A 26,562-nucleotide genomic window follows, 5' to 3' on the forward strand; every position below is an offset into this window, starting at 1 on the left:
AATGCCCAGCCCCCTGCCCTGTGCATGAGAGCATTGGATTCTGTTTGTACCGTCCTGTGGTGGAGTTTGAACAGACTGAACCCAGGCAGTGTCATATTTCATAAATAAATCAGTTTTATTTGAAGCATATAAAATTAAATCATTTTACAATTTATTCCAGTATGACACATAATATCCAAATAAAGTAGCTACATTTTTTTCGATAAATAATATTAATAACAATAATAAAAACATTCATTCATCCTTTGACATGTTTCGTTTTGTCTTTTTCATGAAGGGAGTTCAATAGCTGCCACAAAACATGAACAATAATGCCCACGTCAGGAAGGAATGAAACCGCACACTTGTTAAACAAGTCCAGAGGTTACATTTTGGTGTCTTGTTCTTAAGATACAGGATGGTATGCTAATTGAAGTTGCGTATGTGCATATCTACATATACACACACAAGTCTACAGTCTGGGTCATGTCCGATGTAAAGGATCAAAATATACACAGTGAATTGATATCAGCGACTAACATAAATGTACAAATATTAATTACATCTTGCTCCATAACGAAGCTACTCGTGATGCTCCATTAATATGAAGCGGTTCGTAGTTAAGAATGCTGATGTAGACACAGCAAACAGTGCACTTCATTAAGTCCTCATGATGTAAGCCCACAATTCCTTGGGAATCTAGTTACAACAAGAAGCCGGTAGTTGATTGGTAGTCTATTTACACCCCTGCGTTCGTCTGGACCGCCATTGGCTGCCAGTGCTGCTGCTTATGCCTTTCTCTTTGCTGAGGGGTTTGGACGTTCTTCACCAATCAGTCTCTGAACTTGTGGATGTCGTTGGAGAGGCGGTAGAAGGGGTAGGAGGCTTCGTTGGCATGTGGACAGTTGTAGGTGCACTTGCAGGACTCGATCATCATGATGTTCTTGTTGAAGGTCTCGCCATCCTCGCAGCGGAACTTGACGCGGATGGTTCTGGTGTCGTGGGGGCTGCAGCAGCGGCCGTCCACGCAGGCTCCGCAGTACTTGGGCCTGTACTTCTTCAAGCTGGAGCAGCCGGCATAGGTGAACTTCACCGGCTGGCTAGACTTCTTGGTTCTGCTGCATTTCTTTCCTTTCTGCAGAGGAAATAAACAAAAAAAAGGTAGGTGGAGATTAGTCATGAACTCAGACCCAGAATTGATTCATTTTCAGTATCATGCATGCTTCCATCTCATTCAGTCATGGTGGCTCAAGCTTACCTTCAGACTGGAGTAAGGTGACTGGGTGCATGGCCGCACTTCACAGATTCTTGTCTCTTTGACCAGCTTGCACTCGCTGTTGTTGTTGGTGACTCTGGTGGAGATGCCTGTTCCACAGCTCTTGGAGCATTGGGACCAGGGTGTGGTTTGGACGATGCACTTCTGGCTGTCAAACATGTGGACTTCAGGCTGTGGTCTGAAGGCTGAAAGAAGAAATTAAAAAAAAACAAACATTAGCATCGTGCACATATTTTTGATCTTCTATGTCTATATATGCAGAAAAAAAGATCATTTCCAGGATGAAAGACAACTTTCTTACCAGGTAGAGACTTGAGTCCTCCTTTTACAATGGCAATGAGCTCGTTCCTGTTGGTGAGGTCTCTTTCCGACTCATCTGTCAGCATGTCTTTGCCAAAGATCTTCTCCAGGATGTCTGTCTCCTTGCCATCATCACACACCCACTCTTCGCAGCACTGTCCTGGTACCTTGACCAGTCTGGGGTTGGCACAGCCCAGGTTGGGCAGGGAGAGCTCCTGTGGGCACAGTGGGACACATCCAACTGCCCCATCGATGCATGTGCACTGGTGTTTACAGTTAGGCTGGAAGCTCTCTCCGTTCTGGTAGATCCTGCTGTTGTACTCACAGGGTCTGCCCTCTGACTTTGCTGTGAGGGGAGAAAAAAAGAGGAGGAAAGGAATGTTATTCTTTCCTGCTCTGCTCCGAAACGTCTGCTGAAGACATCACATGGCTGCCAGGTAAGGATCAGTTAAACTGTGAAATTCTTCAGGCTGCCTGAGGAGTCTCTTTCCCTCCACAGTGGGCTGTCTGTACTTTGAGGTTTAGTCTAAGTTTCCTTCTATCTGCATTCCACAGTGCTGAAATCACTCAGGTCCCCATACTCCTGAAATGAACCCCCTTATTTAGAAAAAAACCCTTTAGACTAATTCAAATTCATGCACATCTGGAGCTGGATGATCTTTATACATACCTCGGCAGATGCCACGAGTAGTAGCAGCAGCAAAGCTGGCCCCAAAGTTACACTCCAGCCCTTTAGTGTGGTCACAAGGCTCGGTCAGGCTGCAGTCCTCGTTCAGCTGCCTGGCGCAAACTTTGCAGCAGCCGCCCAGGACGACGCTCACGCCGGGTGCGCACTTGGGCATCTCCAGCGGACACTCGGAGGGGCAGGGGGAGGAGGAGGAGGAGGAAACCTGTACAGCCAACAAGCAAATCTTCTATTAAAGAACTGAAACTTCTGAAGTCATGCCACACAGAATAACCCAAAACTATCGAAAATCTATCAGCATCTCACCCCGTTTAAAGAAATATCCCCTTAATTCCCTCTCCTAAGGGTAAATACAGAAAATGATGGCTCTCTTTCAGAGATAGAGAAATAACTCACCAAACTGAGGCTTCCAAGGAAGGTAACGACAACAATAAGCATCAGCATCTTGGATAAATCTTTCTTCTGCGTGTTCAAGACGAATCCTGGTCCCAGTTTTATGAAAAGTAAGTTAGTCTTCGGAGGAGTCCTTAGGTATTCCCTCACTCAGTCGTCTTGTCTCTCTTGATTTGTTTGCTGGTAGTCTCTGGTGTTAGAGGCTCCTTTAGAGTAGATGAAGCTCTCGGTAAAGCGGTTGCAGTCTGCTGAGGTCCAGCCACCTCCGGACTTTTATACCGTAGTGGGAAGCTGACGTCGTTGGGCTGCCTGCTGAACTGTTCCCAAACTATGCCAGGAATGTTTCTCGGCGCATTTTCCATCCAAGACCTAAGCTCCACCCTGTCTAAACCTTTCTCTTTTTTTTCTTTCTCAAATGGATTTTTCCCCCCTGGATCCCATCTGAACACACTTTTCCGTCTCACATTTTTCCCTTCTTGTTTATCCCCCCTTTCATTTTCTTCCTCTGCTCGCTTCTCACATCTATCAGCTCAAGTTCAGAGGACTTTTCTGTAGAGGTAGTGGAGTTTAGGTGCTTTATTCTTAACTTTCCCCCTCCGTGATTCCTTCCTTCTTTTCACTTTATAGACAAATGAGTGAAAGAGATCATCTGGTGTCTTATAACTCAGTGGTTTCCGTGCGTCAGGTGACAGGTTTTAAAACGGTTTGCTGTCATCATGTGGTTAATATCATCATAAAAACATGCCAGAGAACATCCTAAAGTGATGTATAGAAAACGTGCCTTTACCATAAACTCATTTCAGTGTCAGTTATACAGTGTCTCGTAGGAATACTGGAACTTCTTGTCATTTTTGTGCCAGGAATGCTTTTACTGATTAAAGCAATTAGTTGAATCCACTTTTATGGCATGTTGCCGCCACGTTTAAAATAGCTTTAGCTTTTTCTCTGTGAGTCTAAAGGTGTGGGCAGAAATACGTTTAACAGCGTCTATTTCTGGCTTTCCAGTGCCTTTATTCAGAGGAGCTAAGCGTTTCCAGATGCGCACCAGAGCTCAGACGTAACAATATTGCCATATTTGGTATGGCAGTAGCCTACATTATTAACATATTTCTCTCCCTTTGGCCAGCAGACCACAAAGCATTCCTGACAGCTTAAAGGCTTGTTAAATATGTTCTTCATGCAGGGAAATTCCTTTGCATTCATTCCTTGAGGCAATTTGACTTTTCACGCAATGTGTCCATCACGTTTCGGAGGGGGGAAAGTGGGTCCTGTTGTAGGTAAAGTGATCCAATTTTCCACTAGAGATGTTGTGGTGTTAGTGGTGTTGGTGGGGGGAGACAAATACTTGGTCTTTGTATTTTTTTTTTCTTTTTACATCAGGGGTCTCAATAAGTCCCCTCCACCGAAGTTTTCAAATTATTCCGATTGATGAAAACTTTCACCAGATGGAAACCAAGTGCGTAAAGACGCAGCATAAAACCATTACTGTGACCATGAGCGGCTGGCAGAATCCAAAGAGGACATTTTGCATGAGGGCAGAGTGTTTATTTGTGTTTATAAGGATCGGACATTTCACTTCCCTCTGCCCCGTTACCTCGCGTTGTTTTAACATGACGATACACTGAGACAGCAGCACTGAACAAGACGACTGGAGAGCCTCTCCGGTGAGTTTGGACTTCTTTTCTTTTTCACTTTATTCTGCGGACTGTAGTTTAGACACCCCGTAAAACCCTGAATCATCACGGCACTCCCGTTATATGAATGCGAATCACAGCAGCTGAAAGTGATTCTTAACAGATCCTGTTCGTTATGGAAAGCAAGTAACTCCTGATTCCTGACTCCTGAGTTTTTTGCGGGTCGCTCCGTGCCTGATGTGGACAGACTGACATTAAACACTGAAGCATTTTTCAAAACATGAAGTAGTCTAGACTAGTCATCTCTCCAGACGGACTGACCTGGGCTGTGGATCATATGTGTTTTATCTACAGACCGGCCAATGTTCAAATATCAGTACATACTTCTAATGCCATATTCATATTGATTACATTGTGAACAGATCCATAACCTGTGTGTGTGTGTGTGTGTGTGTGTGTGTATGTGTGAGTATTTGGACTGTAGGTGTGCCTGTGTGTGCGCAGCCTATTTGGATAGGGGGTGTGTCTGTGTGAGCACATGTGCAGTGTTTCTCTTGTGTGTATTTCCAAGCTGGTGATGCCAGTGTGTGGCCGTTTGCCCATGTAAATGTCAGATATAAGATTTTAAAGGGGCACTCCACTGATTTTAGTCAACATCAATTGATCACTCATCATGGTGAGCACAACTTAACTTATGAGAACAGCTTTGAAATGAAAGATTGAAAAGTAACCCTGATGATGTCATCATGTGGATTTGGGCTTGGAGACTGAATATATGCACACAACAGAGAGCCTGCGTTACAAACTGTGGCCATGGAGTTTGAAAGACATGGGCAAAGTTTGTAATGCAGGCTCTCTGCCACCTCCATACTGAGAGCCATGTGCAGTCAACCTTTGACTTGTATATGTTCTGAATATCCTATAGAGCTCCTTAAAACTATCTGAGTGGTAGCTGATCGGGTGGCTAGCAGCTAATGGGACTAACAGTGCTAACAACAGCAATAGGGCTAACAGAGCTATCAGTGTAAACCAAGGGCAACTGGAAGGTGGATGCTATGCTTCTGTAATGCCGCCATCCTGTTATCCAACCTGGTCTTACTCCGAAGTCATCGAAATCTGGCGCTTGGGTTGTGACTTGTGACGCCAGACACCGAACAAAGCCATCCTTTAACGTCGACATGATACGCGGCCCGTTGCCGTTATAGTGTACCAGTGCCTGGCGGTGTCAGGAAGAAACGCAGCGGGACAAGAAAGAAAGTTAAGACTGCGAAAGTCTGAGTATATCGGGCGAGAGGGGTCGTGGATGGATCCAACAAATCCCGACCTTCACCCGGGAGAGTGGTGCTCGCGTTCCGTAAGATTTTAAAGCCAAAACTTGTTCTTTTTACCGAAACCCAACCACATGCTTTTGTTGCCTAAACCCAACCACATGCGTTAGTTGTTGACAGAAAAAAAATGTCAGTTTGAAGTGTTGTACTGACATGTACAGTGTGTTTATTTTTAAAGAGACAGTATGTAAATGCTAAATATCCTGTGAAAAGGAAAGTGTATTTTGAAAACAGACAGTGCATGTCACCAGCAGAAGTTGACATGGCATCCTAGAACGTCAACAACGAACCCAGGGTACCTTGCACATCATATCTGGATGTGGAAAGTCCATGACCAATATGTGACAAGGTCAGAGTGAGAATGAGTTGCCAAAGCATGTATGATTCAAATGTTGACTGCACATGGCTCTCAATATGGAGGTGGCTGAGCTGGTAGCTAGCAGCTGCCAGTGCTAACAACAGCAACAGTGCTGACAGAGCTAATGGTGTATTATAGAGGTGTGTGCCAGGCTTCTGTGATGCCAGCATCCCGATATCAGTTGTAACCACCTTATGAATGCAGTGTAGAGTGGTGGCAGCTAGCCATTGGTACACACCCATAGGGACGCACATGATCTAACATGCAAGGGCAGCCAGGCTGTCTACACAACAAACCACAGAGAAGCTCAGATTACAGCACACACAGAGGTAGCCTGACTTCATTCTGTGCTCAGGTTGCCATTACTGAACTATATCTTTGCATAGAAAACAGTTGTTTACCACTATATTAATCCTTTGAATGTCATAGAGAGCTCATTTAACAAATACATGTTATGGGTTACTTTATGGGAAATGTAGCAGCAACTCAAAAGGCACTAAGAGTCTCGGCCATGGATCCATGGATCATTCTTTCCTTATTGCCTCTTACTAACTTTACAGAAGTGCAACTGGTGGAATATCCCTTTAATGTCTCTAAATTGTTTGGACAGCAGGTCTTATGTCACATTTTGTTTGACTGTCCTTTACTATGTCCACCTCAAGTCTCTCAAGTGTGTACGTGCATACTGTATGTGAGTCTACATGCATGCGTAAGGCCCTATGTGTGCATCTGCCCATGTGTTACGGGGATAGGAAACAGTGTTGTCATTGTACGTCAGTGGAGAATAACACGCGGTCATCTTTATTCCTTAATTACCCATTCAGTTCAGGAAATATTACAAAATCTGGACATGCGTCTCCATGTTGCAATTGCCCTGGCATAATAGTTTCCAGTTTCCTGTCTGAAAGCCCCCATCACACACACATTTGTACTACACACTCACCCACAAATGAGGAGGGGGGTCTCTCTCCTTTACAGAAATGATCATTGGATTATGCTCACAGCTCTGTAGCATGGTTATCTGAGCAGCTCCACAACCCCCAGCTGGGGTGCTTAAGTGATTTCACTGTTCACCAGCATTTGAGAGATTATTGTGTGTTGTGTTGTGCTCAATGTAATGGAAACCCATTGTCAGATCCCACCAGGAGCACTCACAGTTGAAGAGAAAGCGTCCCTCAGAATTGGTTTTCAGGAAGTCCATGGCGAGCAGTTCTCAGCCTCCCCATTTATGTCTAAGTGACAGATGGAACAGAACAGGACGGCCCAGCATGTTTAAACAACAGATTCCATTGTAGTATATTCAAGATAAATGTCATAACTGGTATGCAGTGTGTACGAGCAACACTTCCTTTCTCTGTCAGCTCATGGAGCAGCAGGAAGTCTGCTGAGTTATGGGTTGTTCTTGTGTGAACGGGGGCAGCGATGCGGCCAGCGATTAAAATCCTGAGTCAAGCTCTGAATAAATGTAGATCTGAGAGGGCAGAACTCTATACTCCATAGATTCTAGAATTATACTTTTGCTGATTCTTTAAAAGGAAACAAAGGCTCAGTCCAGGCTTTTTTGATGTGTCCAGCCATTTTGTCCTTGTTATCTTGACTTAATTAAATGAGAAGGCCTTTAGTGATCTCATGGTTTCTCGTAATCTAGTTACCACACAATTTATTGTGTAATTTCTTTCCCCAAGATTATTTTGAGGCTGGTTATACTTAAAGCTGCAGAGTGCACATTTTTACTCAAAACAGTTTCACCTCTGTCTCTGATCTTGTGCACACAGCCAGTACATGGCTAGAACATCTCCCGATAGTGGGATATGGTGAACAGATTAAGCTAGAGGTATTATTAGCATGTTTGTGCAGCAGAATGTGTCCAAACACGTGAGGCAATGATAACATCTGCTGTAATGTTGTGTTTTGTGCAGGTGCAGTAAATAAGATATCTCACTTAACCAGCCACTGCCAATGAAGAAGTTATTTCCTGTGCAAATAAATGTATTTTATGTGTTGTCAAAAACAAGGACATAATATTCCTCAGCTTGTTTTCTTGGTTGCTTTAAGGGACACACATAACTTACTATCTTTATCATTTTTCAAATCTCTCATTGCAGTGATTTAGTGTGAAAAGCAAACATTCCTCTAGGGTGGCCAGTCTTAAATATCTAACTTCAGCATCACATTGGCCATACTTTCCCCTGCTGTACAATCTCAGACTAATCTTACATTGATGTAGATGCATTTGTTATGTAAACTAAAGACATGTATTCCTCTCATACTTGTGTTAACATATGCGCATCTAGCATTGAATATCTTAAGTGTATTAGAGCTTAAATATTGGAGGAAAATGGCAAGACAAGAAGGTGGTGAAGCTAACTGTGTAGCAACCAAGACCTGTTGGAAGCAGCTGAATACTGAGAAAGTCATCAGTCTCTTCTTAGTATCAGACTTGGTGTATTTGTGAGATAGAATCCGATCAGCTGTCGGGGTGTGAACGTGACAGGCTCGAGGGGAAGAGAGCAAGACAAGCAATATACTTTGCTGATCGGTGTAAAGCTAGAGGCGGTAAAGATAGGGCAACAGTATCACATTTAAATATCAAACAGTACCTCTTTTTTTAGACAGGATCTAAGTTGTGTGCTGAAGCACCAAAGTAAAGGCCCAGATGCACCAAACCAACATCAAAGAACTAGTAACGACAAAGACCGACTGTTGCGTCGCCCCATGTTGACTGTATCTTGGCCAGAAAGCTGCATCTGAACACACCGCAAAGACTACAGTTTCTGAAGGTACCTTCTGTACCTGCGTGAGAGGAAAGAACTCTCCATATCATCAGGTGGCCTTAGCGTGTGTGTTCGTCATTCAAAAAGGGAAACCAGAAGACAGATTCAAGACGCTAGTTAGCCAGATAGCACATTAAGAATACAACCTGATGTTGAAAGAACAAAGAACATAGATAGATAGATATTTATTAGTCCTTCTGGAAATTCATTGTGTGCTGCACAGCAATAGTCAGATAAATAAACAGACAATTATAATAACACCAAAGACAATGAAGACATCAACAACAGGGCACCTGTTGGGCACCATTTACTGTGAGCTAGTGAACAATAACACAGTTACAAACTGCTTCTGAGAAAGAGCTCAATGGCTAAAAACATTACCTTATACAAAAATTTTGTTTTGCTCTCACTCCTTCTTGACTTTAGTTGTTTGTTTACTTTCTTCATTTCACTTGTTGTCCATTGAGCTGAACTGACAATCAGAACGGTTTTATCCACAGATGGGCTCTGTCATCTCCGACACCCATTCAGTATACTGAATCGATGGCAAAAACGTTGACAAGGGCCAACTAGTGCCAGAAGTGCGCGACACACCACAACATTTGGGGTGACATATGCTCACTGAAGGCCCAAAATTGACTAGCAGCTGACCGTCAATTAAGAGCACACTGCATTTTTAGTGAAATAGGTCCACTTGTTGTTGTTTGTCTAAATTATTTATAGCAAAGACTCAGTTCAAGGCGAAATCCTCTCAGATACTTTATGTATAAATACAATACTTAAAATAAAGGATATGGATGGAGATATTTTATATTCTCTTATTGTCAGTGGATCTCATGAAAAGACCAAAACCTTAATCTTAATACTTGGTTTCTCTAGCTTGTCTGGGGCACTGAAGTTTTTAGCAAACCCTACTAAAACAGGAGTAAATAGTGCATTTGTTGGAAACTATTTTCACATGTGGATTAGTACACATTTGGTGCACTAGTGAGTACTTGTGGCAGCAGGGTGATGTATGTTGGATTTGTTTAGTTTGTGATCGACAATAAGAACAGTGATTCTCAATGGGTGGGTCGCAGGTCCATCCTTAATGGACCGCAAGTGACTCAGGAATGTGTCATGTTTGTAAAAAACACACTTTATTTTGAAGTACAGTAAATTTCCAGCACAGAGCTTTTATGTATAAGGGCCATTTCCTGTTGTAAAGTGAGTGACTAACAGACAGCTAATTAACAGAGACGACAAACTAGCTTGACAACATGGACAAATGCAAGTATGAAGCTGACTGTATTAAACTGTGTGGACCTTGAACTAATGACTAAGGAGAAATCTGGGCCCTGTGGCTGGACCAGCTGGGAACCACTATCCTAAAATGTCTTTTGACAGCCCCAAGGTCTTTTAAGATGTTACATAAGTAGCTACACAGCTAGTTTTGAACAGTCATGATCATAAATGTCACTGCATCATTTCCTCAAGCCAAGAGACTCTTCACAAATCTGACATTTACACCAAAATTTCTTAGATAGCTGAAAAACATCTTGAATCTGACCCAAGTGAAGATGCTATCAAAATGCCTCCAAATATAATCCTTTCATCTAAAAACATAAATGTTTTATCATTTTCTGTCATGCCATTTCATCATTTTATTTTCTATGATAATGAGGTTCATAATTCTGCCCAACGGCTAAGAGTTAAATATGCTCCGTGCACCTGGTGTAATCATGCATGTCTGTGTCACTTTAGACGTCTAGGATCTCATCATGAGTCCAATCATACCAGGCAAATAGGAGGTGCTGCCTTTTGGTGCCGCTTCATCCGCAGCTGGAGGATCGTGTCTGCTTTCACTCAGTTCTTTTATAGCGGCACAATGTACCAGCCAGGTGTGCCTGAAGTATGAGGGCTTTCCTTCATCTGAAGCTACCCAAATTCCTCAGCATGGAGAGAGAAAAGAGAAAGAGAGGGTCTTTTCTTGGGCCACGTCCATCCGTGATGAGGAATGATGGAAAAAAAAGAAGTCTGGGTGGGGGCAGGTGTTAGTGTTGGGAGGAGGGCGGTGGTTGGTGATCCTGGCTGGAGTGGAAAAAGGAATGTGGGGCTCCTGGAATGTTTAGAGCAGTCGGGGATAATTGAGTGAATTTGGAACAAGAAAAGACAAACCGAGGTCCCGGGGTGGAAGAATGTGCTTCTGGGACGTCTGAAGAAACATTCCATCCATTCAGACAGCTTCACCGGGCCCAGAACCTTCCTTAGATGGCACCATAGGGAATATAAACCCCCTCTCCACTCTCCTTCCCTCCTCCTCCCATACACACACTAACACTGCTCTTCCTTTCACACTCTTCTCACACTGCAGGACAGGCAGAGATCCTCCTTTAAATATATATATATATATATATATATGTATATTCTTTGCCCTTGAAGTCGGTGTACATTATTTCATGAAGTCTGCCAAGAGTGAAGCAGTTACACATGTCTCTGTCATTTTTTATTTGGAGCAATTGAAATGTATTTTAAGTAACCATGGGAATCAAATGGGTTATACAATTCTTGCTCTACTTTTCGATGTCATTAGCATCGTACAAATCCAGATGTGATTTTGCAGTAAAGGTCAACCATTTATTCCACTTTTTCCTCTGGAAAGCGTCCCATTACAAACATACAATTTACTATGTCCAGCCATGGTTAAGGTCTTGAAGGTCCCAACAGGCTTTATCTATTGCCTTTTTGCAGGCTACCGTTAAAAGTTGACATATATACTGGTCCCCCCTTTCCATTACTTCTTCCATTATCACACCAAGATACAACCTAAAATGTCATATGGTCTCGCAGAATTCGTCAACCTTTATCACGAGCATGTTGGAGTGATTGATATCCATGTGGCAACATGACATTGCAACACTGCTGTTGAGTATGAAATAGTATATTTTCCAAATGACATTGTCCTTTTATATTCTTACCAAATTAAATTTGTTCTTGATATCACCCATCTCAATCTCAGCTTTCTGAAACTCATCGTAGCATGCTATATAATTCATACGATTATACGGCTACATTTTATGAAGTCATATCAAAGTGGTCAAATACAGACATCACGTGTGTGATTATACTAGGCTATACTGTATTTGTGTACCATAGAGGATCAGCAAACGCAACAAAAGTAGGCTACTGGTCGAGATACAAGTGCCATAGAGAGGAGAGAATGAAACACCATAACCTCCTGTTATTAACTCTGGGGTCCGGGTTGTGTGGGGAGCTCTCTGCAGTGCTGAACGGCTCCCGGCGGGAGTATTTCTGCCTTGATGGTGCGCCGCAACCAGCTCTGGGTCAGCTGGGAAAGGCTTGAGGCGAAGCAGGCTCACAGCTTATGTGTTTGCCACTTTTCTTTTTCATTTTAACCCACACCATGATCTTTTCCTAACCCTAACCAAGTGGTTTTTGTGCCTAATCCTAACCAGACCTTAACCACAGGGCATCATGATGATTTCGGAACAACGGGACTTCGGAACAATGGGTTTAATATGGTCGGAACAATGGGCTGTCGGACCAATGGGCAGTTCCCTATGTGGGGATGTGACTGTGAATGTTTACAGTTACGATTGATTCTAGGGCTGTAACTAGATGATTTTTTTCTAATTGTTTGATCTAATGGTGGAAGCAATGCTTCTCAAAATTTTCTAGAACCTAAGTTGATGTCTTCAAATTGCTGGTTTTCCCCAACCCATAACCAAAACCCAAAGAATTCCAGTTTACTATCACATGAACAAACAACCCTAACCCTAACTCAAACAAAAAGGGGGACTTGGGTTGGGAACCAGAGGGTCAGCTGTTCAAGTCCCTGTCCGGACCAAATATAAAGCATGGACTGGTGGCTGGAGAGGTGCCAGTTCACCTCCTGGACACTGCTGAGGTGCCCTTGAGCAAGGCACCATACCCCCAAACTGCTCGGGGCGCCTGACCAAGGCAGCCCCCACACTCTGACATCTCTCCACTTTGTGTATGTATAGGTATATATGTGTGTGTCTTTCGGACCTGTGTGTTACTGACAAATGAGTGAAAAAATTTGAATTTCCCCTCAGGGGGATTAATAAAGTATATACACATTTTAAAAAAAAGAAAAGAAAAGAAAGAATCAGTCAGGACCAAGGTAGTGTTTTGCGTTTTTGCTTGAAATATGATACATTTTCTGTCGATTTACTAGTTAATCGACTAGTTCTTTGATCTAAATGATTCCCATAAATATTCCCATAACACTATATAAAAATATGGAGAACTAATATAAAATATGTTATGGAGAAATAACTGAATTCCTTCTTTAAGAGACTTTTAAAGTGTGGAGGAGTTTGACTTGCAGACTGTGCTCTGCTGATCCACTGTGAAATGGATTGAGCCATTAGGTACAGTGTGTTTCTGACTGTCACTTGTTGGGCTGAACGCCTCACTGAGGGCTGACAGACTCGTAGGCTACACGTGATGGTCGGTGCGCGTCACCGAAGCGCTGTCGCTCGCCTGGAGACTGAAGCAGGGCTGACTGACACTGTATAGCAGGCTACTGTAAATAAAGAATAAAAACCCAACCAACTAGCAGGAAACAAATAAGCAAGCCGGGCAGCATCGGGTTAACTGATAGTAGTTTCTGTCATTCATTCGCCGAGTTGTCTGTAAGGGTGTTTTTTCACTCCTTTTTCTTTTCCAGATTTGAGCGTGCCAAGTAAAGGGGAAAGCAAAACATGGCTGGTTTAATGGCAGGTTTTGGTCATTACACCCACGCCGTCGTCCGGGGAGTCCCCGCGTCCCTGGCCACAGAAGCGCTCCGGATCAGCTCGTCGGAGGTGGAGGTGGACCTGGCCAAGGCGCGGAGGGAGCACGAGGCGTACGTCGAGGTCCTGGAGACGAGGCTCGGGCTGGAGGTGGTCGAGCTCCCCGCGGACGAGTCGCTCCCGGACTGCGTGTTCGTGGAGGACGCGGCCGTGGTGTGCGGTGACACGGCGCTCATCACCAGACCCGGGGCAGAGAGCAGGAGGGCAGAGGTAGGAGAAGTGTCATCTTCCACAGCATGATTCAGTACTCCGAAAATAAAAAAAAAAGTTTGATGTCAAAGTGGAGAGGAAGGCGACCTCCCCTCCCTCGGTCGCCTGTTGTACTCACTTGGCATGCAATTAATAGTCTGCAGGGGTGCATGATGGAGGAGTAGATGTTAAGGTGGCTGATCTGTGTGACAGTCTGATTATTAGCAGGGATTTAAAATTGTGTTTCTCGAATCTTGGAGTCATTTTGTAATTAACTCAATCAGACTCCACTCCAGCTGCATAAATCAAATGTTATGTAAAAATGTGTGAAACTATAGTTTTAGGTCTCACCCTGCAGGAGGCCTACATATCTAAAAGTGCCAGATCACATGTATCCATATTGTGCACCAGCCTGTACAAAGAGGTATGGTGATTAAGCATGAGGCAACGCCCATTTGAAAGACTACAATGCTTTTGTCAATATGTGATTGTGCTGCACAATAGATTTTCTCAGTAGTCTGAAAAAATATTGAGTTTTTGCACATTTCTAGTGCAGTACACTTTTCTTGGTAGTGAATGGGATATTGATTGTCAGCTGTCAGTTCATATTATATGTAGCTTGTCAGTATAATTCATGTGTTACATTCAAGGCATCCAAAAAGGTTTTATTTCATAACTCACAGGGTAATTGTCTGATTAGGATCATAAGGAGACCTATAGTAGATGAAAAGGGAAAATATAGAGATGTATTTTAGGAAATGAGGTTTTATGATGCTGAAATTAATGAATCAATACCTTAATTTTGAAAACAAAACAACAGTGTGAGTGCACTTGTTTCCTAGTGAGGTTAGCTGCAATGTAGGGTAGCTGTGTGTGTGTGTGTGTGTGTGTGTAAGTGAATGACAATGATTGAAACGGTAGGACGGCTTCTGTGAAAGCCCCTGTCATTTCACATCAGAGTCACTTTACTTGGCTCACTGGTGCTAATGGTCCCCAGCCTCACTGGCGGCAGGGATACTGATTGAAAAAGCTCGGCGTCGCTACCTTCAGCCACCACATTTGATTTATTCTGAATGTGGTACAAGTTACATTAGCATGCACATGTGTGCACACCATCAGCACTCTGCCAAAACCATTTTTTCCACATTAAAATTGTGATTTATTTATATATATATGTATATATATTTTCATATTTCATGTAGAGATAGCAGTGATTTGGTTTCTCAGCCCTGTTCTGCTCGTGGGAGCCGTCAGCTGTGATGAATGAAAAATTGGCAAAGTGTGATGTGCAAGAGCATTAATAATATGTTTGCAAAAACAGGACTGTTCAAATCACTGTTGGATTCCATTAAATGCATGACTCTTTATTGTCTCGGGCAGAATTATAAGGGATTCAGTTGTATGGGATACTTTTATTCATAATGAGATATAATGTCCTGTGAAAATGACATTTCATTATCGTTATGTGAGTTAAAGTGCTGACCTGCTGGATGCACTGTGAAAAATCAATGAATTGACATTTTCACATTAAAGTGAGCATAAAGGCTTTTGTTGCACAGAGGTTACTTGGCAATGCGACTTTTTAATGATTTAATTCAGTTTAATGATATTAATATTTGTGCCTTTTGCTTTTGTGGAAATGAAAAATAATGTAGTGTAACCATACTCTTATAGCACACAATATACTGCATCCTGAGAACATTATTTAGCATTATAATGATTATAGCTATAAAACTTGAGATGATGCTCTTTGTTCTGGAGGTGCAGGAGACACAGGATGTTGCTCAACAGCATCACCGCAACACCCAATCATTATGGGTTTTGAGGCGTTTATAACGTTTGTCAATGTGCAGAAAAGTTTTCTTCAAACTCTTATCGAGCCCACTGTTTACAACAGCTGCCATGGCAACAGATAAGGTGCAGCCATCCGAAAAGCAGAAGCATATCTCTCACCAGTCACATTGCCTGCCTGAACCTCCCTGGTGTGTAACATATCATGAAATTACACTAATCTTATTGTGAGTTTAAAAATAGTCCACATACAGTGTATGAGCGCTGCCTCATTATCCACCTACGAACAGATGGTGCTGTAATTATTAGGTACATCTTTTTTGATCTGAGAAATTATGGAAAATGGGGAACAGCAGTTTCTAGTCTTTTTATGTATTAGCCCTCTTGAGAATAAATCATTTTGCTCATGGAGGTGAATCACAGTTGCATGATCAACCACTTCCTGTTGACTTCACAATGCTTTTCCTTTATCTGTTTGTGTGATCAGTTACAGTTATACCATCATGTTTGAAGGCTCTGCCCATATGTCTTGTTAATGCCTGTGAAATAATTGAAAGAATGTGCATCTCCCAATTAGCATCTCCCATTCACTGGTGGCTGAATGGTGAGGGTTGAGTTCCATCATGCAATTAAATCAACATCCTCGCATGCAGATTTGGCTGCACCACAACACTTACTGGTGTGTCACTAGTTCACATTTGACTGATTTCGAGAGAGTCGAGCTTTATTCTGAGGAATCAACAAACATTCCGGGAAACTTTAATTGGATGAGTTTGTTTTCTAACCCAAAAGATTAATGAGCGACTATCAGGAAATGGCTTTTCTATCCACTGCATGGTTGGCCGGGGCCCTGTCTATTTTCTCTGCCTTGATTCACATATTTTTCAGCCCTCCCAGTCTTCCATTTATTGCTGCCAATTTACTGCCAAGACGTATGAGGCAAGAGTCAGTCACTTCCAGTTGCAGTTTGAATAGAAAGCTTGTTGTCAGTGCTTGTCATTAACTTGACAGGTTATCATTTTTTTGTAGTCAATTTGGAGTCGTGCAGGCGTTAGTGTACTGTGGGGGCCAGTGAGTAATTGCAGACATGTAAATGTAGGTAAGTTTATGTTAGTTTAATGGTTAACGAGGATAGTTGCACATGCTGCCAGTGAAAGCATGGACTTTGTCCAGGTGCTTTGGACTGTCAGGGGGAAAACACTTTCTTAAACTTGTACTTCTGAAACTCTTTGGATCAGATACTGTGGAGTGCAGGTGTTCAGTGCAGCAGGAGAATTGATGTGGGAATTCAGAGGTGTTCTTATCTATGTTGGGAGGAATCACTTGTTATTGTTTATCACTTTAGTCCATTTTAAATGCAGTGGGATGTAGCTGCTGATCTGTTTACCTGAATTGGCCTCATCCATCAGGTCTCTGCTTTGACTTCCCTTTTTCTTCTGTTCCTCTAATCGTCTGGTAGAGTCACTCCAGCAGAGATTAACTAGTTGGTTCACACAATTTGATCGCTCTCCTCTCTGCCTTTAAAGGATGATCACTTTTTGTAATTGATTGTATCCATCGTAGAGTTCATTATTGTTCAATTCCCTAAGACAGTATCGAATGGAATAAGTTACTAGACATTTCTTAAAGGTTGCAGGCATCTTATCCATTGGGCTGTGGCTTAAAAGCTTTATTATCAGGGGAAACGCTTGTCTGATGCACTGCGTTGATTGTTCACTGCAGACTGCAGCATTGTCTGAAAACACTCCAGCAAAGAGCCAGACTTAATTATTTCATAATACTACACATTGGTCTGATAAGCTGAAACTGTTCACCAAGCTGGATGCAGAGCTGCAGATTGTCAGGTGACCTTTACATTCTTGCTTATTGTGGACCCTTTTAGGAATCATATTGGTGCCAAATAACCTGCTGTTTGTGTCCTGATTACTTTGTGATGATGCTTTAAATTATTCTCTTAATGTCAAGCCTTTTCAGAATTGAGATAATGTAAGGAAAAAGACAGAGCTTTGAATACATTTCATGGCCTCATGGGTCGTAAGTATTGTTGTGCATACAGTTGTATGCCTGTTTTCCTGCTGTTTACAGCCACCTTGTGCAGTGTGATACAGGGCAGAGGGACTGACCCACAGACAGTTTCAGACACATTTCATGTCTGTTCAGACTTTTCAGACTGATAATTACATTAGCCTAGCTTAGTCAACTTTCTATGTGTTAAATGTTTTGGTCTGGAGGTCACATTTTGTGGACTCCCTGTGCCTGGGAGACTCTCACTAGATGCTCTGACAGCCCAGCCACTAAAGAAAGTCTCACCGGGATGTGTTCTGTATGCAGAGAATGACTGACCTGAGAATATTTCCCTGGCCTGCTGACAACATTTGAGTTTATCAGCCCTCCTGGCCTTGACTGTCGGTTCCAGAGTAGCAAATGTTGCCAAACTTTCCTCCCTGTCACCTTCACACTCCACAAATAACTTACCTATAAATTTAAAGAAGAGTGAATCAAGCAGCCTGTTAATGTTGTAATTAAAAATGTCCTCCAGTATTTCCGTTTGATGGGACGGAAGTGGGTGCACTGCAGATCTGGTGTGGATGAGTTCACAGTGAATTTTATTGTTGTCACTGCTCTCTGTCGATGCTGTAATGCAGGTTTTGAACTGCTGGCACTCCTTGTGCCATTCAAACAAGCATGTTTTTTGCTTGCTTACATACTTTATTGATAGTTTTTCAGCACCGTCACCGGTAAAAGAGTTCAGGTGTCTATATCCCTTATACAGTTGCGTGCACCCTGTGTCAAAATTTCATTTACTGTGTATAGCTAAGCAAGAAAAAGATGACCTGAATTCTAAAACGCTACTTAAAGATGACACTTTTTTTTAAACAATATTTTAAGCAAGATTACTTTTTTATTTATTTTAATCTTGTACAGATACAAAATAACAAAAGAGGAAAGGGGTCTGATGCACAAGTTTAGGCACCCTGTGTGGTCAGTACTTAGTAGCACCCCCTTTGGCAAGTGTCACAGCTTCTGAATGCTTTTTGAAACCAGCCAAGAGTCTTTCAGTTCTTGTTTGGGGGATTTTCAACCATTCTTCCTGCAAAAGGCTCACTAGCTCTGTGAGATTTTTCGGCTATCTTGCATGCACTCTTCTTTTGAGGTCAGTCCACAGATTTTCAATGATGTTTAGCACCATGGCAAAACATTCAGCTTGTGCCCTTTGGGATAGTCCATTGTGGATTTCAAGGTGTGTTTAGGATAATTGTCCTGTTGTAGAAGCCTTCCCCTCTTCATCTTCAGCGTTTTTACAGATGGTGTGATGTTTGCTTCCAGAATTTGCTGGAATTTAATTTAATCCATTCTTCCCTCTACCTGTGAAATGTTCTCTGTGCCACTGGCTGCAACACAAGCCCAAAGCATGTTCGATCCACCCCTGTGTTTAACAGTTGGTCAGGTGTTCTTAAATTCGGCATCCTTTTTTCTCCAAACATCCCTTTGCTCATTGCGTCCATAAATTTCTATTTTAACTTCATCAGTCCACAGGACTTGTTTCCAGAAAGCATCAGGCTTGTTTTGATGTTCCTTCACAAGCTTCTGACGCTGAATTTTGTGGTGAGGACGCAGGAAAAGTTTTCTTCTGATGCACCACCACTCTAGAGTCTGTGAAATTTTCCTGCAGGTCTTTTGCAGTCAAACGGAGGTTTTGATTGGCCTTTCTAACAATCCTATGAGCAGTTATCTTGGAAAGTTTTTTTTGTTGTCCAGACCTCAATTTGAACTCCACAGTTCCTGTTAACTGCCATTTCTTAATTACATTACGCACTGAGGAAATAGCTACATGAAAACACTTTGTTATCTTCTTAAAGCCTTCTCCTGCTTTGTGGGCATCAATTATTTTAGTTTTCAGAGTGCTAGGCAGCTGTTTAGAGGAGCCCATGACTGCTGATTGTTGGGACAAGATTTCAGGAGGATTTATAAAGCTTTGAAATTTGCATCACCTGGCTTTTCCTAATGCTGATTGTGAACAAGCCATAGCCCTAACAAGCTCTTCAGACCAAACCCTTTTTTTAATATATGTTTATTTCTGCTGCAAAGTTTGGTACTTAAAAATGGGGGGGTCTATGGGGACTGACACACACTGAGCCACAAAACTCTCACCTTGGTTCCAAGCTTGTGGTTGTAACTGAAACAGAGTTGTCGAACAAAAGTGGCCAAAATGAGTGTTCTCCACAGAATATCTGGGTTCACTCACTGTGACAGAGTGAAGAGCTGAGCAGTCACAGTCAATCTGCTGCTCCTCCTCACACGTAAAGGGCAAGTTCACCTAACTGTAACTCTAGTAATGCAGATATCAAAGTGAAAAATGCACAGCATATGTACACATTAGACGAAAATGATTACTGGGATTTTGAAAAAGGTCTGGCCATGTTCTGTTTTGATGTGCCACCTCACCACCTCAGTTCAAGCAGGTTGTCTGGAGCCTAGAAATTACAAGTTAAGCATAAGATTTGGATTTCTAAGTGATGAAATTAGCATCGCACCTGCAGCTGCATATTAATGGAGCCTAAAGACAAATATATTCCAGAAAGAATTATTGCAAGAGAATTGCAAGATGTGATAGTCTTGCTTCAGTAGAATTTTGGTTTAATTTATTGAATTATTTAATTATTTATTTATTTTGGAGGGCATTGCATTGTAGCTGATTGCTGGATGTTACTGTGGAGTCAGGGCAGGTATAATTCAAGTATCTCAGAATAGAAGTGCATTTACTGAAGGCACTCTCAATAAATTTAAATCAAGCTGGTAGGTTTGTACCTGTCTAACTTCATCTCTTCAATAGTCACATTATCTAGTGGGTCAATGATATATTCAACAACAGCAAGGTCAAAGAACTTCACAAATGCAACACTAGATTCTGTCACATTTATTCAAAGTTTTATGCTTTAAATCTTAAAAGCCTTTGGAAAGCGTACTCAAATATCAGTCTAGATGAATAGTTCTGAGTTTAATTGACCAAGCTGAAAGGAAGCTGAAAGTGTCCTTGAAATGTTTTTTGTTGTTGGAAAAAGACAGCTCTTTTACTTTGTGCAGCACTGTTTTGGAGATATTTTTGGTCAAAGATGAACTCAACTCTCAATCCAGCAGCCATGACAAGTAGTGATTTTGCCAAACTCTGATAAACTGCCTCATATAATTTGGGCTGTCTCCCAGGAGCTGCAGTTGGGTGACTTCTTCGTCTGTATTCATATCCTGAACTCCAGGTTTTGCTGTGCAGTCTCTCAGTCTGACAGTGAAGACAAACTTAATTGCCTAAAAAAGAAAATCCCTTTCTGATCCTCCACTGTCTCCTTTTACTGCCACTGTTTTTACTGAAGCAAAGAGACCTGAGTTCAGAACAAGTGAACAGGGTGGTGATGTGTGATGGGTGATGTGGCTTTATCAACAGAATGAACTTCACTTTAAATCCACCATGAAATGATTGCTAAACCTGCCACCTTTTACTGCTCAGACACTGTGATGACTTAAAGTGAAGCCATTATCTGTTTTTGAAGTGTCACTTGATGCCTGGTGTATCTTTATAATGGCACACTGCTGTAAGTAGTTACTGTAAGTTAAGCTCACTGAGCCTGGAAAATAATGGTCATTAAAAAGTGTTAAAAACTGTCATAACAAGTGTAAAAACTTTAGGCGTCAATTTATCTGGAGACAGGATGGAAAATTCTGCTTCACAGACACAATATTTAGGTCATGTTTTTGTAGACGTAATATTTAGGTTCACAGTTTATATGTCCGTGCAGGCCCCTTTCTGGTCATGCCTCATGTAACTGCCCCCAAACTAACACCAGACAGCACAGAAGCCCTGTTTTGACTAGATGGCCGGCAGATGCAGATTCCTCGCCGTCCTCCCGGCTCTTATATGACTTCCGTAACGGAACCGACCTGGTTTCCCTCAGGGAGGCTTGACATCCGCGTGTGAACAGGGGAGGAGGGTGAGCCACCTGGAACCTGCCAGCAGCATGTGGGCTGGGGTCAACGTGCTTTCCCCAACTGTCTGTCACATTCCTACCACATTTAACCTGCCCTTCCTCTCACTGTTTGTCTGTCTGACTCCTCGTCTGGCGTGTTCGTTTGTAACATCGCAGTGCTGCTTCCTCTCCCATCTTCCGTCTCAGACTCATTTTCTTATGAAGGAAAAACGTCAAATCATGAGGTCTTCCAAGGTCTAACTCAGGTTAGCTGATTCCATTAACTTTTTGCCACCAAACTTCAGGATCACTGTTGCCACAAATCAACGATATTGATGGTCTGCCTGTGAAAAAGTAAGAACATCCTTTGACTGAGCGATATAGTTTAGCCTGCTTTCAATACAGGAAGCATAAATTATATTCCTAGTAATATGATAATAGTGGTAGTAAATTACAATGAAATGCTCTTTTGTTGGCATGAAAATGTTCTCACATTGAAAACACATTGAGAACCAGCAATAAAAACAAAGTCTTAGCATTCCTCTACAAACAGTTTTGGAGTAAGCCAGGCATATTAACCTACTTTCTTGTGCTTGGAGTAGAAGCTTGCGTGTGTTATTCCATCTTTTATGTACCTAAACCAGTTTGAATGACATGGTTCAAAATGGAATATTCAAAAGGTGTAAGTCTAAATTCAGTCGAGAAAATAGGCGCAGTGCCACTTGCACTAGCTGTTCTGAAATTCAAACGTAACCTTGTTATAACATAATTCTTAACTACTCTGAGGTCAAGTAGATAAAACAGGTTACACAACTCAAAATAGTTAGGGCTGCCCCCAGCTAAGAATTTTCCTAGTTGACCAATAGTCGTCATTTAGGGCCATTAGTTGACTAGTCACCTGCATGTTTACGATATTTATTTAATTATTAAATTATATATTTTGGGTGGGGCAACACAATGGTTTGAGTTCAAGGTGTGAGAAAGAATAGTATCAGTAACATTGTTAACACTGTGCTACATTACAGAGAAATACAAAACCGTACTAATGAACCTTCATTAATATAGGCCTATATTTTATCTACAAGTGAACGTCACACACTGAGCGAGCCGCCTGTTAATGATGCTGTCGGCAAAGCAGTAATGATTGTGCTAAGTGGCTAATGGGCATGTAGCTACTGACATGTTTCAGATGATAGGTCATGTTTGTAGTCAATGAATGATAGGCGAATGTTTGCCTGCAGAGTTTACATATCACCTTGGGTTCTTCCTTCGCCTTCTCAAAATGATCCCACACTTTGGATTTCCTGCCTGACATGTTATTGACTAGCCTGTGTAATAACCGCAGGTACCAGCCCACAGACACATGTCGTGTCTTTCTTTTCTGTACTAACTAAGACATATCTTGTGTTTTAATGGTGAAACCTGGTAACTTGTAAATCTGAAATAAGTGTCTTAGAAAGGACTTTACATACAAACCTTGCCTTACAGCTTTACAAATAGTGGGTGCCACCATCATATGTTTTAGCATCATCACAACGTGTTATATATGAGCTGGTCAACACGTGCCAGTACTTTGCCTCTCGAATGTACCAGGAAGTCTTGTGTAAAGAGCATGAATAGACCAGACAGCTCTCCCCCCACCCTGCCGTCACCTTGCACCCCGCCTCCTGTCCCCTGCCCCCTTTTTGCCACGAGTTCACCCACCGCAACCCCACCAACCCGGCGCAGTGCAGCAGCCTGCAAGACAGCTGCGGGGCACTCCTGAACAGAACTCCTCTCAGCCTTGCAGGATGACCGGGTCACGCTCAGCCGTCACCGTGGGTGTGTGAATGTCTGGTTTGGTATGTGAGACGGAGCAGTGGAAGGCACAGGAAGTGGGCCAGGCACGATGGTGTGGAGAAGTCACGCTAAGGTCACAGAGGGCGCAGCATAACTCGAGACAAAACCCTTTTTTCACTGAAGATTGAGGGTGGAAAGTTAATTTTTAATAAAATGTTACGCTTATTTTCTTTTTCTCTTTTCTTGCCAGCTTTTGCCTGCTGTGTGTATCAGACTCAGAGCTGTGCAAATACAAAGTAATCTGAGAGATGACACAGTAGATTCTGGGGAGACCTGGCTCCCAGAGGCACATTACATTTGTGGAAATATGATTTTGTTCTTTTCAGAATGAAAAAGGGAGGCCTAAATGCTATTTCAAGATACAGACATTAAACACACATGCAAAGCAGCTGAGGTTTCAAGGATGTTTGTGTGGGCACCCTTGCCCCTTTGTACTGTAGCAGGTTGTTTGCTAATGTTTCACCTCTGAAATGATTAATATTTGAGCAGAAACTTTAGCTTTATATCTCAGGTGTTGTAATTTTGTCAAGTCTGAACGGTTGGCCTCACTGACCTTTTGATTACTAGTGTGTGAGAGTAAATATACAATCCACCCTGGGCACCTGTACTTGAAGACATAGCACCCACAGCTTAACAAATGTTTTGGATTTCTAAAGCCCATATTAAAAGAGAGAGTAGAGCTCTCAAATACTCAGTCATTAGTTTGTCAGTTGTTGCATGACTTGGGCATGTTGGCTGTATTCATTTTGTTCAATCAGTACTGACAGATGTTGTCTGAAGGCAGATTATGCACAAACACCTCTAATGGATGCAGTAGGATTGGATTTATGTACTTAGTAGTAGCCCTCACTTTAACCAGACACATACTTCACTGGTAATTCCATAATTGCTTCTGCCACATTTTTCTGCGCTCTGTAAACATAGCAGAAGTCAGTCAAGACTAATTGAGATAAATCTCTGCACACTCTGATAATCTCTCTCCCTCTGTCACTCTTTGACTTCTCACTCTCACTCCCTCCCCTTTTGTTCTCACTCTTAAAAAACAACACAGTCCCCCTAGAGATACACACTGCCAACATCAACTTCATTGATTGCCGCAGATGCAGAGCCAAAAAGAATCTCCTACTTCTCGAAGGCTATAACCATCAGTCTCCCCTGTCAGTCCAGTTGACAGTTGTGGTTAAGTGCCCAGTTTTCTCTGTTGCCACTGAACAACACAGTCTTGACAGCTGTCATTTTATCTCAAAGCCTGTTGATGGGATTTGGCTCCCGCCTCTGGTGCTGAAAATGAGATATACCTGTGTCTAAAGAAGTGGTGCACCTACTGTCCAATGACAAAGCTAACATGCTGATATCAAGCAGGTGTAACTTTAAGCATGTTCACCATCTTAGTTTGGCATGCTAGCATTTGCTAATTAGCACTCTACAAGAAGTACAGCTGCAGCTGCTGGCAATGTCATTACTTTTGCAGGTTTTTGGTCATAAATCAAAGTATTTGACAAATTGAAATTTTGATTTGATGAAAAAGTTGTCGGATCGCCAAAGTTATTACAGTTCATCCTGAGGGGGAGTGTGACCGGGATTTAATGGCAGTGTAGCCAGTAGTTGTTCAGATATTTCAGTCTGGAGACGGAGTGACAGATCAGCGTTGTTTACAGCTTCTCAAATGAAATGTCATCTCTTTTACATCACTATAGTTTGCACACTTTGTTTTTTGGACTGATGATGAAAAAGAAACAAGTGATTTTGAGATGTTGCAATGGGATGTGGAGAATGGTGAGGGGAACTTTCACTATCTTTTGACATTTTAAAGACAATAGATTGATAGATAATGGGAAAAAATAATTAGTTACAGCAGAAACCGGGTCTGTCTTCATGCTTTAAACAGGATACTGAAATGCAGACATGTGATTTGCTGTTTGACGAAGATGAATGGCCTATTAATGTAGCCTGGCAATGTAACTGAAAAGTTGAACATGAAAATGTTGAAATGCGTCCTGCCTCCTCAGTGTGTGTGACTACAGGTGTGAGCCTGTCAAAACACTCCTCATATCCTTCTTGTAATTATCACCAGGAGGCTGACGTGATTGCGTTTTTCCCCAGTTGGCAGTTTAAATTGACAGAGCATCAAAGGAACCCACCATCAGACTACTTGCTTAAATCGTCTACTTTCCAATGAGCTCACGCTAGCTGAAATAATCTAATTCTGTGCACGATTCAGACATGTATAGCAGGAAGGCTTGGTGCAGTGTTGAAAGTACACGGTCGAAACTGTTTTGGTTTTGGCACCGTGTGCCTGTGTGAAACAGAGCAGTGCTCCTGGAGCTTCATCAAAAGTGAAGTAAGCGATGAAACATTGAACAAGAGCAATTATATCATTACAGTAAAAACAAGGTAAAGACAAAGTCACGTGTTGAAAATTAACTTTAACAATCTCAAAATAGTTTTAAAGAAGCACTTTTTCCTTATGAAATACCTCCAGGTGCTACTGTAATTTTGGGCCCTTCGTGTCAATTCCACTCTGAGCAAACTGCCTCGGAGAAACTGAGCAAATTATAAACTCTTCACCTCTTCGCCTCACATTACTCGCAGGGGCTAGGTTTTGTATTTACATGTCAAGATTAAGCCAGCGTGAACCAGACCCCTGACGCACAGCGACACACCGCTATGATGTCCGTATCCGTTTCAACACACACCTTAAAATAAACTGCCCTCTCACACCCTTTAAGTCATTCACAGTATAACTAGTCTTTGTCTAAAACATGGGAAACAAACAAAGGGACATGCCAACAGAGCTGACACATAGTTGCATGTATATGAATGTGTACTAAATTCCGCACATAGAAAAGCTCTCACCTGCAGACATACCTGCATTTCACCCCCATCCCCATCTATCATTTTTCCACTGATATAGACAGCAGGCACACACTCAATCATGTCAATTTCATGTCTCATTGTTGGATGGCGTCCTGGGAGGACAAGCTAAAGCAAGGTTCAGTCATATTTCGTACATCGCGGCGGCGGTGTCTGTCGAAAAATGCGAAGCCTCCAGAGCACTGCCCAGGCAAAAACACTGTTTTCACATCTGCTCAACTCTCGGAGCACACAGCCAATATTGTTTCAAAATTATCTTTCTGACGGGAACATGAAGTGATTTGTCTCTGCAGCGCACTTCGCTGTATACTCTATTCCCGTCAGCTCTTCTGTTGTCCTGGTTCTTGCCTGCAAAATTTGCTTTG

The 26,562-nt window shown here is 42.3% G+C and overlaps 2 protein-coding genes across 3 annotated transcripts in view; one reads left to right on the plus strand and one right to left on the minus strand.

The window, feature by feature from the left end:
- Window positions 1-91: 91 nt before the first annotated feature.
- On the minus strand, window positions 92-2,890 carry ccn1 (cellular communication network factor 1). Its single transcript, XM_049588457.1, has 5 exons — window positions 2,637-2,890; window positions 2,226-2,445; window positions 1,557-1,901; window positions 1,238-1,440; window positions 92-1,114 (listed from the first exon to the last, which is right to left on the minus strand). Exons 1-5 carry the CDS (start codon window positions 2,682-2,684, stop codon window positions 812-814), a joined length of 1,119 nt encoding a protein of 372 aa, XP_049444414.1. The 5' UTR covers window positions 2,685-2,890; the 3' UTR covers window positions 92-811.
- A 1,085-nt stretch (window positions 2,891-3,975) lies between these two features.
- The window catches only part of ddah1 (dimethylarginine dimethylaminohydrolase 1), a 94,431-nt gene continuing 71,844 nt past the window's right edge, over window positions 3,976-26,562 (plus strand). The window contains exons 1-2 of one of the 2 annotated variants that reach the window (XM_049586971.1): window positions 3,976-4,297; window positions 13,421-13,754. In XM_049586971.1, coding sequence (XP_049442928.1) covers window positions 13,455-13,754 — 300 coding nt within the window. In that variant the 5' untranslated portion in view covers window positions 3,976-4,297; window positions 13,421-13,454. Of the gene's footprint in view, window positions 4,298-13,162; window positions 13,279-13,420; window positions 13,755-26,562 lie in introns of those variants that run through there. The other variant, XM_049586972.1, reaches the window with a different exon arrangement.

The sequence above is a fragment of the Epinephelus fuscoguttatus genome, linkage group LG10, assembly GCF_011397635.1.
Source record: "Epinephelus fuscoguttatus linkage group LG10, E.fuscoguttatus.final_Chr_v1".
In the NCBI taxonomy this organism is placed as follows: Eukaryota; Metazoa; Chordata; class Actinopteri; order Perciformes; family Serranidae; genus Epinephelus; species Epinephelus fuscoguttatus.

Coding starts and splice junctions, on each gene's coding strand:
- ccn1 (XM_049588457.1), bottom strand. CDS start 2,684: ATGCTGATGCTTATTGTTGTCGTTACCTTCCTTGGAAGCCTCAGTTTG. Junction 1,902..2,225: donor TACTCGTGGCATCTGCCGAG/GTATGTATAAAG, acceptor CTCCCCTCACAG/CAAAGTCAGAGGGCAGACCC. Junction 1,441..1,556: donor AGGACTCAAGTCTCTACCTG/GTAAGAAAGTTG, acceptor TTCTTCTTTCAG/CCTTCAGACCACAGCCTGAA.